Genomic DNA, 15,401 nt, shown 5'->3' on the forward strand with positions numbered 1-15,401 from the left:
CAGTACAAGTACCAGACATACTAACCCCCACCAGGCAGCACTGCCTCTAGGGGCTTCACAAGCTTGGGAAGGAGGCAAGGAGCCTCCCCTCACATTTTACCGCTATTGCCCCTGCCAGAGAAGAAGGGGTGGCCTGACCCCCAAAGGGCCTGAGAACTTCTGGGTGGTGGACAGATTGCCTGGGGCGGAGGCAGAGGGCAAAGTCGTTCGTGATGCCACTTTCCCGCCTTTTATTATTCAATAAACAGATGGGGCTGGAGATGCGACGATAGGACAATAGCAACATTTTAATAAATAAGAGAAACGGGGATGGTCTTGGGCCCGCGCCAGCACGGCCCCACATAAATAACCTGGGAGCAGAGCAGAGCAGTGACGGGGCAAGGCTGGGCAGCTGCCTGCAGTGCCCAGGCGGGACACACACCGTCACCCCCTCTCCCCCAAAGCTCCTGAGCTCTGTGTCACCCCACTGCCTGCCCGGCTGAGTCTCCTTGGAATGGCGGGGCGTGGCGGCGGCACATGCATGAGGCCCCACTGCGGGCACCCCTTGGGGGCCTTGGGGGCAGCCCTGGGAGCGGCAAACGCGGGACCGAAGCTACTGACGGGTGGCAGGAGTCAAGCTCTCGGCACAGCTAACTCCCAGAGGACAGAAAGCTGGAGAGGCCCCCCTCATGGTCAGAAAAGGGGTTCCAGCGAGGCCCCTTCCCTCTGCAGAACCTGCTGGATGGGTGCCAGCCCCCGGCTTTCTGCTCTGTGTCAAGGCAAAGGTGGGTACTGGGCCAGGGGGCCCCTCCCTGCCGTCCAAACCAGCCACCTGTTGGCACAGTGTGCCACGGGCACCTCAGGTCAGGCCACAGCAGGGCACAAGGTCAGGGGTGCCCTTGTACGCTGCACCCCACAGGGGAGGAATGGGGAGCAGGAGCCGGGAAGGCTCTCAGCCTGCTACTGCACTGCACCTGCCGTGGCCTCCCTGAGTGGCCCCTCCACCTTGGACGGGGCCCCTGCGGGTCCATCTGCAGTGCCATCCGTGGGGCCACTCATGGTTTCTTGGTCCTCACAGGCCCCACTTGGCGCCCCTGCTCTAGGAATCCTTGGGACCCCCGGGGTGGGGCCGCATGTCCTCCGACGAGGCCGTCAGATGACCAGGTTGCTCTCACTTAGCCGGACCACATAGCGGTTCTCCTGGGGGACAGCAGAGGGGGTCAGCGCAGGGTCAGGATCCAGGAACACATGTTCCGCACCCCCATCCCCTGCCCCTGTAAGCAGGGCTGCCCAGGGTGCCCCCAACACCATTCTGGGCAGGCCCTCACCTCGGCCTTGCTCTCTGCGAGGGGGGGTTTCAGCCACTTGGGGTGGCTTCCGCCCCCACCCAGCTGTGTCCGCTGCTCGGCAGAGAGGCCTGGCTCTGGGGGCTCGGAGAGGTCCCCCGCCGATGGCCCGGCCTCCATGATGGTCTTCACCTCAGGCACGGCCGAACTCACCCGCTGCTCAGGAATTCGGGCCACTCGGAACCTGCAAGGGGCCCAACCATCCCTCTGTTAGGGGGTCCCCAGGGGCGGCAGCAAGCTCATAAAGGGCCTCCTGCCAGACAGGACCCTGCTCTCTGCTTGGACCCCGACCCAGCCCCCCGAAGACCCCCAACCCTATGGTGTGGCAGACAGACGCCGGGCCCCCCAGACCCTGTGAAGCCCGCATGACCCCCGTCAGTCCCACCCCCCAGAGCTGAGTCCCCAGCGCCCGCTCACCTGCCCACTGACAGGATGGTGATCTCGCCCTGGCGTCCAGCCTTGGTCCCAGCCTTGGGGGGCCGACCCGCGCCCGGGAGGAGTCTAGTCGGGGCAGGAGAGGAGGCGGCAGCAGCCTCTGGGGACAGCAGCACTTCGGGCCACTTCTGGCTGCAGCGGGAGCAGCAGGGGCCGGAGAGCGAGGCCAGGCCCTGCACCGTGTGGAGGTGGTGGTGGTGCGGGCAGGTGTGCGGTGAGCTGGGGGGCTGCAGCCTGGGAGCGGGGGAAAGGCGTGGTGAGGCAGGCCCAGGCCGGGCACAGGCGCAGCCGCATCCCCGTCCCTGTCACTCACCGGGGCGCGGGCCCGTGGCCGGCGGCCAGCAGCTGTTTGCTGTGATAGTCCTTCAGCAGCTCCTCCAGCGCCGCCGCGTTCTCTGCGGAGAACCGTGTCAGCCGGCCCAGCCCGGGCTCTGCCTCCGCCCGCACCCCCATGGGGCAAGAACACGGGGAGGGGGCAGCCCCACCACGGGCAGAGACCCCGGCAGCCCCAAGAGACCCTCAGGGAGGCCGGGCAGGCAGGGGTGGGCCCAGGACAGCCCCAGTCCCTGCAAGGAAACGAGCCGGCCTGCCCCTCACCTTTCTTCTCCGTGATCAGACGCACCAGGACCCCGATGGTGTCCTCGTTGGGGTCCTCGGCCAAGTAGGCTGGGTTGACCCCTGAGGGAGAGAAGCAGGACTGTGATCCCGGGCCAGTGGAGGCGGGTGTCCCCGGGCTTGCAGCCGGCCAGGCTCCGCCAGCAGAGGGCACCCCAAGCCTCCCGAAAGCATGTTGGTGTGCGCGTGACCCAGCTGCAACTGGGCTGGGAAGCCCCTATCACCCCCACCTCGCCTCCCCTCCCTGGACCTAGTTTCAGGAGCCCTGCTCCAGCCCCTGACCATGTGGGGAGGTGACAACAGTCGTCCTCTCTGGGGTCTGCCCCCGAATCCTCAGTCTCACTGCTACCTACCTGAGCAAGGCAGAGGGGCTGGGGTAGGACCCCCCTTGAGCACCCCGGGGTGCAGGGAGGCAGCCCCAGGGCCAGAGATCCAGCAGCTGCTTCCCTGCCCTCCAGGGCCATGGGGGATGGGGTGGGGACACTGACGGGCCTGGGAGACCCCTCTGCAGTCTCACCACGGCTACAGGGCTGTGTAGTGACTGGCCTGTGTCCATGCGCTGGGTTCTGGGGGACTGGGCTGAGGGGACCCGGGGGTGGAGCAGGAGATACAACCTCTCCCCCAGTTCCAGGAGTCTGTCTGTTTCCTTTGGTTTGGGGCCACAGCCTGCAATGTTCAGAGGTTCCTCCTGGCTCTGCACTCAGGAGTCACTCCTGGCAGTGGGATGTCGGGGATCTAACCAGGGTTGGCGACAAACAAGGCAAACGCCCTACCCACTGTACTTTCTCTCTGGTCCTATTAGTATTGAGGGGGGTGGGTGCAGGGACACGGGTCAGACCTGCAGTGCTCAGATGCTACTCCTGGCACAGTGCTCAAGGCTCACTCCTGGAGGTGCTGGGAGGACCATAGGGTGTTGGGGATTGAACCTGAGGCTCCCACAGCAAAGCGTCTCCCACCCCCACTAGCCCCAGGAGGGACTCATTTAAGTGGGGAGTGGAGACCTGGCCCTCCAGCGCTGCCCAGGGCAGCTGCCCCACCGACGTATCTGACCTAAACCTCCTGGCACCTCTGTAGTGCCTGGGGGCGGGCACAGAGCCCCATGGCCAGGTGGGACCCCGTGCAGGTGCAAAAGCCCCTGACCAGCAGCTCCCACCTCTGCAGGCACCTCTGCATGTCGCACCCTGCACCCAGCAGAGCCGCAGGTGGCACAGGGCCGGCCACCCCCACCCCCACTCCCCTGCTCACCGCTGGTCCCGGCCCCGGGCCCGGGCGCCACCTCCTTGTGGGCTGTGCAGTGGTAGCCCTTGCGCTTGAGCAGGTTGCACACCAGGATGCCCAGCAGCCCCATGAGGCAGAAGATGGGCACGATGGCGATGACCGCGTACTGAGTGGCCTTCTCCTCGGCGCTGCCCGCCCGCGTGCCGTTCCCGGGCTGCCCCGTCTCCTCGCTGCCGCCGGCCCCGGGGGCCACCTCCACACCCCGGCGGGCTCGCTGCACCCGCTCTGAGCCCCGGAGGGTGGCCAGGTGGAGAGAAGCAGAGTCAGAGTGGGCCCCGCTGCACCCCCGGCCTCCCCCTGCTTCCTTCCAGTCACGGGATTGGTCCCCCAAGCGACCCTCTGCCCTGTGCACCCCTAACAGCTAGGTCCTGCCTCCCCAGACCCGCTCATGAGTTCACGGGCCTCAGAAGGTGCGAGTGTGGCCCCACGCTTAGCTGCGGGCCTCCTGGAGGGAGCAAGGCCGAAGACGGTGTGCGCACCCAGTCCTCCATGGTGGCTACTGCTGTTTCCCAAAGTGGGCAATACCACCTCCGGGGGGCACCAGAATAAAGGGGCGTAGTGGCCTCGTGCAGTGGGGGTGCTTTCTGTGTGTTCCCTCAACAGAGGGAGATTTCCAGGGGCACCGAGTGGTATTTTTTTCTGGAAAGGGGGCAGAAAGCTGACAAGCATGGGGACCTCTACAGTAGCTGGTCTCGAGCACCCAGAGTGGGGTGGGCAGACACGCCAAGGGTGCAAAGGCAAACAGCACACACACCATCCCTGGGGCAATGAGCTTCCCAGGATCTAAATGCACAATGGGGGTGGCGCAGGCTGCAGTCTCCCCCACACTCACCATCACAGCCTCGAGCGCCCCGGGACGCCCAGGTGCACGGCTGGCAGGGGACATGGGGGGCCTCCGAAGGGACGAACCACCTGCAGGGAGGAAGGACAATGAGACCCCCAAGGGCCCAGGGCAGGCTGAACCCCTTCTCCTGGCACCCTCATGGCCACGGGCCCAGCCTGTCACAGAAAGAACACCGAGCTCACTCGGGGACAAGGAGGCAGGGACCCCCAGACTCAGAGCCCTGGCACCTGGCTCACCCGGGCTGGCAGGCTCCACAGAGTGTATCTCGAGTGGCTGTGCCCGCCCGGGCCTCCAATCTCCCATGGACTCCACAGCGGGCGTGGGGCTGGCATGACTCGGAGCCCCACAATGCCGAGAAGGTGCCTGGCGGGCAGGACCTGCAGAGAGCACCTGGGTCCTGTGGAGGGAAAAGGGAGTGAGCACGGCCCTCAGTCTCCTCCAGTGAGGGGACGAGGCAGGGCAGAGACGGGCACTCACCGGGCTGGGCTCCTCTCCCGGCGGGCACTGCCACAAGGTTGGCACTGTGGGGGAGGCCAGAGAACAGCGCGACAGCTGGAAGAACAGGGCAGAGTCAAGGGCCTTGAGTGGGGGCCGCCCCTCACCCGCCTCCTGAGACCCCAGGGCTGGGCCATGTGCACACAGGACCGAAACCCCCTCCCGCCCACCAGGCTCTCCTGTCACCCTCCAGCCTCTGTTCCTCAGGCTGAGGGTTTCGCTGGGCGGCTGCAGCGCCCCTACCAGGGAGAGAACCACAGAAGCTTCGGGAAAACGCTGGAAAGGCCCAGAAGGACCAAGTTGAAAGCTTAGCTCTGAGTCACCTCTGACCCACCTGCAGAGGAGGCCCCTGGAGGCCCAGAGGTGGGGAAGTTGCTTCCCAAAGCCTCGCCCACTCCTCCCGGCTCGACACCCCCCTCCTTCCCTCAGAGGCATGGAACCAGCTGCCTCTTCCCGCCCTCCCGGGCCAAGCCTGCAGCTGGCGCTGCCTATTCTGGGCCGTCAGCTGAGCCCTGGGACCACATCCTCCTCCTCCATGACCTCCCCAAGCTCAGGGCCAGCCCCGCACCCCACACACCCAAACCTCCGGGGGCCCAGCCCCAGGGACGGATCTTCTCCATGTGTCCCCCTCACACTTCCTCATCCCCCACCGCCTGAGGTGTGAGCTGCTCCAGGAATATCTCTCGGGCTGGGGGGCAGGTGTGGGGTGGAGGGCAGCGAGACATCACGCAGGCGGCTCCAGGGGCCTCAGGCCCAGGCCTGCTCACCGCAGCAGCCAGACACTGGGGCGGGCGGAGGGGGGGCTCCTGCACCGGGGCGCCAGGGCTAATCAGCCTTCCCGAAGCCAAGCTGGCGACTCTGCCACCCACTGAGGTGCTCGGGGAGCAGGGCCCTGGGCCCAGCTAGGAACCCCCATAGGCCAACCCCCATACTCACCACCAGGAGGCAGGTGAGGGGCCAGAGCACTGGGCCCCACTTCATCCTTGGGCCCTGATGCTCCGAGCCTAGAGCAGAGGGAGGGCGCTCAGCAGAGGGCTAGGGGGAGGCAGGACGCCCCCCCAGCCCCGCGCCGGGGCTGGCTGCACTGGTCTTCCAGGCCACCCGACTGCAGCCCCCCAAGGCACCTCCTCCTGGGCACAGCACACCCTACGGGGCCCTCACACCCCAGGAGTTCAGCCACGCACCCCACTACCTGCCTACCCCGTGCCCCGCACACAAAGAAAGAGAGGAAAGAGGGAGGGGAAGGGGGAGGCGGGGGGGCGGGGCAGAAGGTGGGCTGCTGCAGTGCTTCCTGAGGGGGAGGACATTTTGGCCAATGACCACCTGCAGCCCCTGAACTCCAGGGAGTGCCCAGGCACTGCCCATGTGCCCAGCATGGCCCCCCGGGGTCACACAAGGGCCCCCCCTCCCGTCTCCAGGGCACCAACTTCCCACTGGAAGAGGAGCCAGGCGGAAACTGATCCTGGGGCCAGGGTGTGCCTTACAGGACCGAGGGGGAGGGGATGGTCACACCATCCTCCTCGGGACTCTCCAGGTCACTGGCAGCGGCCCTGGGCCTCGGGCCAGCCCAGGGGAAAACCTGGGACAGGAGAAGGTCGGGCCAGCGGGCGGGGTGAAGGCCCAGGCCTGGCAGGCGGTGTCCAACAAGTGGCACCCCCACCCCTGGCCCTTCCGGCCACCCCAACGGGCAGACCATCGCCAACACCTGAGCAGGGCCCCAGCTCACAGGCCCCTGCAGGGGGCCCAGGCCCACCTGAGGCGCAGCTGCTCCTGCACAGACGTGAGGCAGCCGCCCAGGCTTCTGGGCGGAAACCCAGGGCTGAAAGCGCAGACTCAGACTCAAAGCCGCGAGCATCGCTGGGGTGCACTCAGACACGCGCCACAGGGCGCCCCGACGCCTTCTAATTACGTGCCTTCTAATTACCCCAAACCTGCACTTACTCCCGTCTGGCCACCCCATCTCTGCTACTGCCCAGCCCAGCCCCCACACTCCACCCAGACGGGTCCTGAAGAACCTGCCAGCTCAGCAGGTGGGAGCCCCTGCAGCTCTGGGCTCCCCTGAAGCCTCCCCCCACAAACAGCCAGTGCACACAGGGACCCCAGCGGCAGGGAGGGTCTGCAAGGCGTCACAGCCACCCCTCCACCAGGGCCAGTGGCTGGATGCTCAGTGACAGGCATCTCCGGAGGACTTCCTGGAGCAGGGGCTGCGGGCACGAGGTTGCTGGTCCTGGGAGGACAGCGCCCTTGGCGCCTCTCAGCAGCCCCAGGTCATTGTCTCCTGGCTTCTGCGTGGAGCCCAGCCGGGTTCAGTTTGCTCATCTGTAGGATGGGCCGATGCCACCAGCCGGGCCCCCTGGCCACGAGGAGAGGTTGAAGTGAGGTGAGCGCCGAGCAGCCCCTCCCGGAGCCGCCACAGGCCCCTGGCCCAGTGTGTAATTAGTATTTTCTGCAGGCTTGTTTATGGGGGGGTGGGGAGCCAGACAGCAGGAGGCAGAGCAGTCTGTCTCCCCCCACCCCAGCAACTGGAGCGGGAGGTCCCTGCAGTGGGGCCAGGGTGGGGGGGCCTTCCTCACACTCGGCCCCCCACCCTCCAAAGTGCCCAAACAATGAGCCAGAAATTCCCTGGAAGGAAGCCAAGCACACGGCCTGCCCAGCCCAGAGCCCCGGGCGGGATGCAGGGGCGGCTGAGGAGGCGCACCCCGAGGCCCCAGAGAAAGAGGAAGCTGCACCCCAGCCCCGGCTGCAGTTCCCCTTTCCCAGAATGAAGCGGGTCATAACCCACACAGACACACACCCCCCCACCATAAGCTCTTTGTTCCCCACAGAGCCCCGACGGCCCCCCTCTGCCTGCAGCCCTGGGCACCTCCAGTCAGCCCCACGCAGGGTCCTGGGGTGTCAACACCCAAAGCTGTGCCGCTGCCACCTCCCAAGACACCACTAGAAACTGTCCCCGGCCCACCCCCCAGACATGACCCCTCCCTCCATGCTGCCTGCTGCCTCTCCAGCCACCTGCTCTCCTAGGGGTTGGGATCAGAGCTCCCCTCCACGGACCTGCCGCCTGCAGTTCCTGGGACCCCACATCCAGCCCAGGAGGATCTCTGGGTGGGGCATGCTAAGCTGGGGTGAGGCCAGGGGCCCGAAATGTACCCCTCCTCGGGCAAGGGTCCAGGTTCCTCTGGGAAGTTAGGGAGCCCAGCAGCCGGGCTGGGAGCGGGCTGGGCCTGGATCTGAAACCAGCAGGCCTGGCTCTGTGCTGTGGTGCCCACAGGAGGCTGTGAGGAGCCTCGGGCTCACAGCGGGGGCTGGGCACAGGGCCTGGAACAGAGGAGCCTATGCCTCAGTTTCCCCAAGGCAGGCAGGTGTAGACTATCAACAGCTGATTCTTCAGTTTGATGCTTGGCATGTAGCCTGGCCCACAGGATGTGCCCACTGGAGTGGCGAGGCTGCGGGGGGCTGCGACGGGGGCACTGCGCCCCAGAGTCCCCAGAGCTCCTGGAGCTCTGGGGGGGGGGGGAGGCGGGAAGGGGAGAAGCTGCTGAAGCCAGTCACACCTCAGCGGGCTCATAGGGTGGGGAGCCCGCAGGACAGGGGGGCAGGGGTGAGAAGCAGCCACTCACCTGGCATGGGGCGGGCCAGCCCTCGATGGCCCCCAGCAGCCCGAGGGGACCCCCTCCCTGTGGCCTCCAGCAGCTGGGGTTGCTGGGAAACAGCTGGACACGGGCCTCCCGGGTGGGAGGAAGATGGGGCCGCGGCAGGGAATCCAGGTTAGCAGGAGCCGCGTTCCCTGGCAACGGGGGCTGAAGTAGGGCAGTGCCCGCAGTGGGCGGCCCGGGTGCCGCCTCCCCACCTTCCAGGAGGAGGACCCTCCTTCCCTCAGGTCCTGGGAGAGGCAGGCCCATGTCTCGTGCCTGGGTAAACCGAGGCCACGGAAAGTCACCTGTGCAGGCCTGACTGCTGCCCCTCACCCCGGGGCCCGGCTTTGGGTGACCAGCCAAAGGCAGAGGCTGGAGATCGGTGGCTCAACGGGGGGCAGGGGGGCAATCCAGCCCAGAGCCCTGTGTCCTGCCTGCACCCACACCCCAGTACCACCATGGCTGTGCCAGCACCCCAGAGCTGCCATTCCCCAGGAGGGGCAGGGACCTGGGGTGACGCCGCCTGCCTGGGCGGCTGAGGACTGAGGCCCCGAGAGGAGCAGAGGCTGACTTGGAGCCAGTCAATGAGGGGGCCCTGAGCCACCCCACAGCAGCCACGGCAGCCCATCCCCGCCTGGTGCGAGGTGCTGGGGGCCCCGCCAGGACTTCAGGGCTCAGCCTGGGCAGCCCTGAGTCCAGCCTGAGAGAGGGGGAGGCAGCGGGCCCAAAGGGCTAACTGGCGCTGGAGGCAAAGGAAAGGGCTGCAGTGGCCAGGCGGACCCCCAGCCCCCCCCCACTCCCCAGGGCATGGTGCCCACGGTCCTCACAAGGGCAGAAGGGGGCCCCGACACCCCCGCCGAACCCCTGCGATGGGTTTCACCAAGGGAGGAGGAGGAGCCCAGGAAAGCTGACCCCCACACCCCCGTGGCTCACAGGAGATGAGACTCAGGTGTGGCAGCCCCCGCGCCCTGGGCACCACACGCCCTTCCCAGCTGTTCCTCCTGCTCCAAGTCAGCAGGACACCCCCCCATCACCCACCTTTGCCACTCCTGCCACGGATCTGGCACCAGGGTGCCCCTTCATCTAAGGCCTGCCCCCTCCTGCTCGACCCCCAACCTGAGCAAGATTTTGAGAAAAACTGGGAAGACCAAGAGGCCGGCCCGTGCTGAGACCCCCTCCCAGGACCTCTCCAGTGGCATCTGGGAACTGGGGTTAAGCCTAAGGGTGCGCAGAAAGCCGCCCCACCTGCGGGCCACTCCTGGCTCCACACTTGGTGGCTGTGACCTTGGGAAAGTTTCCTTCCCTGAGATTGGGGTCCTCCTGCACAAACAGGAGTCCTCCTGCCCCTGTCTCGGGAGGCAATTCGAGAAGAGCGCCTCAAGGTCAAGGTCACGGCAGCTCTGGGTGGTCAGACAAGGGGGCTTGAGGGGACTGGAGTCAGTCCCAGCAATGGGGAGAGTAGAGGCTCCCTGAGAGTCTCGGGGTGGGAGGGTCCATTCCCTCCCCTTCCCCTGGCCTACGAGCCCTGAGCAGCTGATGCCATGCACCCTGTTCAGCTTCAGTGTCTCCTGCCAGGGAGGCCCCTTCACCACTGTCCACGGTCCCCACGGGAGGTACAGGTGGCTGGGCAGTGGCTGGACCCCACAGGCTTCTCCCGGCGAGGGGTGCAGGTTCCCGAGGTGATGGCTCCTTCAGGAAGCCCCGCTTCCCGCCCCCCAGAGGCGCAGGCCCTGACTAAGGCCCTTCCCTCCCTACCGGCCGTGCCAGGCGAGGGCACACGCGCAGCCACATGGGCGTTATTTATAGCGCACACCGTTCCCAGGCTCCACAACAGGCTCCACCCCGGGGGCGGGTGGGCTGGGGTGGGGTCCCGGTGACCCCAGGGTTGCAAGGCTGGAAACAGCAGTGTCCTGGGTCCTCCTGCCAGCCCGGGCACACGCTGGGACACTGCATGGTCCCGTCTGGCTTCCCCCCCACCCCACCCCAAGCCTCAGTCAGAGGTCCGAACCCAGACTCAGCACAGAGCAGGAGCCAAGCTCTGCCAGACCCCCTAAGAGCACCCCCAATCCTGAGCCTTGCTGGCGGGTCTCAGGAAGGCCCTTCCCCTGGCCTCTGCACCCCGACACCAGCAGAAGGGCCCCAACGGACTCTCCCCAAGGGGGTCCACTAGCTCCTTCCTGTGGGCTGAAGCCAGAACTGAGGCCCCCCACTGTGTACCAGTCCAGGCCTGTGGCTGTGCAGCTCACACCACCCCTACCACTCCCGACCCCCGTCCCCACACACCGCAGTCTGGGAAGGAGGAGAGCCCCAGTCACTGAGCTCAGAACTGACACACAGACCCCCGGCAATGGGGACTCGAGACAACCTCCAAATTCCCCCCTAGCTCTTACACGGAATTGGAGTCTCTACCCCTAACACCCCTAGCACATTTGATAGCATCAGAGGTCCTGGGGAGGGGGGGAGGGTAGGCTGTGGGGGAGGGGGATAGTCAGCCCTTCCTCAAAAGGGCCTCACAGTGGAGCAGAGTAGGGCTGTATCCTGAACAGCCAGGATGTTTCTAGAAAGAGAACAGCAACACAAAGGCCAATCAGAACCCAGGCACTTAGAAGGTGGGGAGCAGGGGCAGATTCTGGGGGCTCACTCTGCAGTGTGGAGGAACTGGGAATGCAGGCAGTGAGGTCAGAGTACGAGAGGAGGAAGAGAGGCAGCCCGGAACCGTGTGTGTGTGTGTGTGTGTGTGTGTGTGTGTGTGTGTGTGTGTGTGTGTGTAGGGGGCGGGGGTGTGTGTGTGTGTGTGTGTGTGTGTGTGTGTGTGTGTGTGTGTGTGTGTAGGGGGCGGGGATGCCCAGAAGTCACCTCCTGTTGGCAAGCACCCTGGGGCAGGGCAGAAGGTAGGTAAGTACCTGGGCTGGAGGTGAGCCACAGGTCAGGGTCTGCTGGGGGACCTCAAGGAAGCTCTTCTCCAAACCTCTTTCCCTCTGTAAATGGGACAGTGGCTCCGAGCAGGGGTGAGGGTGCTGCTGATGGTTCTTCAAAGGCGCACACAGGCCTCTCCCTCCTGTGGCAACTATCTCGGAGCCCAACTGGGTCCCCACGTGGAAAGCCAGCCTTGTCCCACCCCAGGGGCACCCAGTTCCCAGAAAGGCCAGGCTTGGGCAGGGCAAGGGGTGGGGCTGCCCCCCCACACACATACACATACACTCCATTAACCCTTGGTGAACCCACCCCTCTCTTCCCCCTCCCAGGCCCGAGCTATTTCTACCTCTTTGCTAGGGATGGAAATAACTCAGGCTCAGCCCCAAGAGACCAAGATCATGGTTCTGATTAGCCCCAAGAAGCACGATTCCAGTCACCCCACCAGACCGAGGGGCAGCCCGAGCCCCAGCTCCAGCAGGGGTCTCTGGGGAGAACGGGGAGAGGGAGGCCCCACGAGGGTATGCGAATGCTCAAGGTCACTCCCAGCCTGTTCCCCAGTACTGATGGGGGTGACCCTGGGCCGTGCAGTAACTATGAAGTGGGGTGGGGGGACTAAGGGACTTCTCAAATGTGGTGAAGGTCAAACCAGACCTCCGCACCCCTTGGAGCCCAGACTGTGCGACTGACCCCCAACACTCTTCAGAGCTCCATTCTGACTGCCAAGCCCAGAGCAGTTTCTAGAAGGAAGCACACAGAATTCTGGAGCTCTCTGGCCATGGGAAGAACAGGAGGGAGGAGGAAGAAAGAGAACAGGAAATCCTCCCCCACTACACACACCCCTTCAGGTCTCAGACTCGTGTGCAGACAGCCCCCACTCAGCACTCACACTACCACATCCTGTCGGTGCATGCTTGCCAGCCAACACAGGTCTGAGAGCAGGAAGCCCAGAGAAGCCACGAGATGAGGAAGAGTGGGGTGCCCTGTCCTAGACCTTCATACATACAGAACACTTGAGTTCTAGTCCTGGCACTGTCCTGACAAGATGACCTGGAGTAAGTCACTTTGCTTCTCTGAACCTCAGTTTCCCTCTCTGAAAAAGTTGCAACACACAAGGACTCCTGTGAGGAGCCATCAGGAGAGCGTGCAGGGAGCCTGGGTCTTTACCTCAACCCCCCTGACAAGTCTGGGAGCATCAGAGTCCCCAGGGCATAGCGGGCCCTTCCCCCAGGCCTGGCCACGCAGTGGGGGGGCGGGGTGCAGGGGGGTACACTGCTAGCCAGGCAGGCACACCCCCAGAAGCAGGCAGCACCAAGAGACAACCAGAGCTAAGAGGAAAACAGCTGGAGAGGCCAGGTCCATGAGAAGGGCCTCACGCTGGAGCGGGGCTTCTCCATGACGGGGTAGGGCTGTATCCTGTACAGCCACGATGGTTCTAGAAAGAGGACAGCAACGCAACGGCAAGCAGAGTCTCAAAGTGTTCGGAACAACACGGTGCCAGGTCCCCACCCCCACTCAGTGTTCACACACGGCAGCTCGGACACAACTGCAACATCCTTCTGCAGGGGCCCCTCATCCTTCTTGAGCCAGGGAACCCACTGCCACTTCCCACACACCAACCTCTGCCAGGGCTGAGCCTGGAGGGTGAAGGGTGCAGAGGCCAGATGAGACCCCCTGTGGGGAACAAGTCCATGCACCCCCTCTACCCTCTATCCCCGCTCCTCAAGCCACCACCACCCACCTCCCTCACAACCACACACACACACACACACACACACACACACACACACACACACACGCACACACACGCAGACCAGAGAAGTCAATGTCTATGGATCAGAATTTGGGGTTGGGCCTGAGGACCAGGCCCGCTGTGGACAGGGCAGTGCTTCCAGCTGTCCCCAGCACCCGGGTTAGAACTGTCTCCAGTTGAAACAGTCACCTCCTGGGCCCACCAAGGCGGGCTCTCCACGCCCCCCTCCCCCGCATACACACACACACACACACACACACACACACACGACAACACACACACACTGAAGTCTTTCTGTCTGAAGGAAGGAGAGGGAAAACCCAGGTGATGACCCAAAAACAACAAAAGATCCTAAAATGATGATTCACAGCCGACACTTCAGTGTGCAGTCAGAGAGACTGAGGCCCTGTGGGGGCTGGGTCAGAGGACAGGAGTGAGCATGGGGCCGGGAGAGCACAGGGATCTGGGCCCTGAGTATGCATGTGTAAGCCCATGAGACTCACTCACACTCACTCACACACACACACACACACACACACACACACACGCGGAGGGAGGTGGAGCCTGAGGTGACCTCAGGGTCCCTCTAGCTTCTATCTGAGGTGTCACCCCACCGCAGAAGCTTACCAGCATTCGGCCCCTTACTGTGCCTGGACAATCACTCAGCCTTCCCTCCCTGAGCCCCTACGGGGTGTCCTCTTGGGGGTGGCCCTGGAGAGACCCTTTTCCTTGTCCTGCCCCTTTCTCCCCAGCTTTGCTGGCGAGTGCTGGAGATCCCTCTTCCTCCCGCCTCTGACTCGCTCGCTGTCCTGAGGCACAGACACACATCACACACAGACTGCCTGACGCCACAGTGTATACACACTCTCACACACTCCCTGACACCAGATCATACACACACACACACACACACACACACATAATCCCTGATGCCACAGCATACACACTCACACACACACTCCCCGACGCCACAGCGTACACTCACATACACACACATAATCCCTGATGCCACAGCGCGCAATCACACACACACTCACTGACGCTACAGCGCACACACTCACACACACTCTCTGACGCCACAGCGTACACACGCTCACACACTGTACACATTCCCTGACGCCACAACACACACACAAACATACTCCCTGTCACCACAGCGTACACACACACACAGTCCCTGACGCCACAGCACGCAAACACACTCACACAACACTCCTCGCGACCAGAGTACACACACACACACTCCCTGAGGACGGGGCACACACGCGCGCACACACGGTCAGCCTCAGTGTCCCCCTGGGGCGGTGGGGGGGCCGTCCGCAGTCGCCCCATGTCCCCCACAGTGCGGGGCTGCCCGGCCCTGACGCCCCCCGCCGTCTGGTCTCCCGCCAAGTTCCCGGGCCGGGGGCGTCTCGGGGGCCGCGGGCGCCCCTGACCGCCCGGGTGGCGGCGAACAGCCCCGGGCCGGGACGCGGGCGGGGGGGTGCGGGGCCCGAGCTGCGGCATCCGCCGCGCCGGGAACTTCCTCAGCGCGGCGGGGGCGGCGGGGGCGGCGGGGGCGGCGGGGGCGCCCGGGCGCATCCTCGGCGGAGCGGCGGGCAGAGCCTCCTTACCTGGCCGCGCCGACGCAGCGCCCGGCAGCCCGACTTCCCGAACGACGACGCGACGCCCGCGCCCGGCCCGGCGAGCGCACCCGCGGCCGCGCACCCTGCGCGCCTTTTGAATGAAACGCCGGGTCCGGCTGGGCCGGGAGACGCGGCCCCGCCCCCGCGCGTCACGGCCCGGGCCCCGCCCCCCACGTCAGAGCCCGGCCCGCGCCCCGCCCCCCGCCCCCCGCCGCCCGAGCCGGCTGCCCCGCGGCGCCCTCTCGCGCGCGGCCCGGGAACTGCAGGGGGCTGCGCGAGTCCCGCGCCGGGGGCCGCCTGGGCTCCCACACCAAGACAGAGCTGAGCGATGCGAGATAGACCGGAAAGGTGCATGCCGCTCGGAGACCTGTCACCCCTGACAGTGCCATCGGGGCCTTCCCTGCCCCTTCCTGGGTCTCGTTTTCCTCCTGGATATTGGCATCAGGCGAAAATGACTTCATTTGCCTTGCTGGTGATGCAGAGCTG

General features: G+C 65.2%; 1 protein-coding gene across 1 annotated transcript; it reads right to left on the reverse strand.

Annotated features, from left to right (window-relative positions):
- Window positions 1-267: 267 nt before the first annotated feature.
- Window positions 268-15,034, reverse strand: RELT (RELT TNF receptor). The gene is made up of 11 exons (XM_055141777.1): window positions 14,904-15,034; window positions 5,929-5,996; window positions 4,975-5,049; window positions 4,734-4,894; window positions 4,486-4,565; window positions 3,621-3,878; window positions 2,358-2,438; window positions 2,074-2,155; window positions 1,743-1,994; window positions 1,308-1,509; window positions 268-1,179 (listed from the first exon to the last, which is right to left on the reverse strand). Exons 2-11 carry the CDS (start codon window positions 5,971-5,973, stop codon window positions 1,132-1,134), a joined length of 1,284 nt encoding a protein of 427 aa, XP_054997752.1. The 5' UTR covers window positions 5,974-5,996; window positions 14,904-15,034; the 3' UTR covers window positions 268-1,131.
- Between the last annotated feature and the right edge of the window lie 367 nt (window positions 15,035-15,401).

This window comes from Sorex araneus, chromosome 6 (genome assembly GCF_027595985.1).
Source record: "Sorex araneus isolate mSorAra2 chromosome 6, mSorAra2.pri, whole genome shotgun sequence".
NCBI classification, from domain to species: Eukaryota; Metazoa; Chordata; class Mammalia; order Eulipotyphla; family Soricidae; genus Sorex; species Sorex araneus.

What these genes read in the sequence shown, in the direction of transcription:
- RELT (XM_055141777.1), bottom strand. Translation starts at nt 5,973, where the DNA reads ATGAAGTGGGGCCCAGTGCTCTGGCCCCTCACCTGCCTCCTGGTG. An exon ending in CCCTCACCTGCCTCCTGGTG is followed by an intron (nt 5,050 to 5,928) that starts GTGAGTATGGGG and finishes CTGTTCTTCCAG; the next exon opens with CTGTCGCGCTGTTCTCTGGC. An exon ending in TCGCAGAGAGCAAGGCCGAG is followed by an intron (nt 1,180 to 1,307) that starts GTGAGGGCCTGC and finishes GCTGTCCCCCAG; the next exon opens with GAGAACCGCTATGTGGTCCG.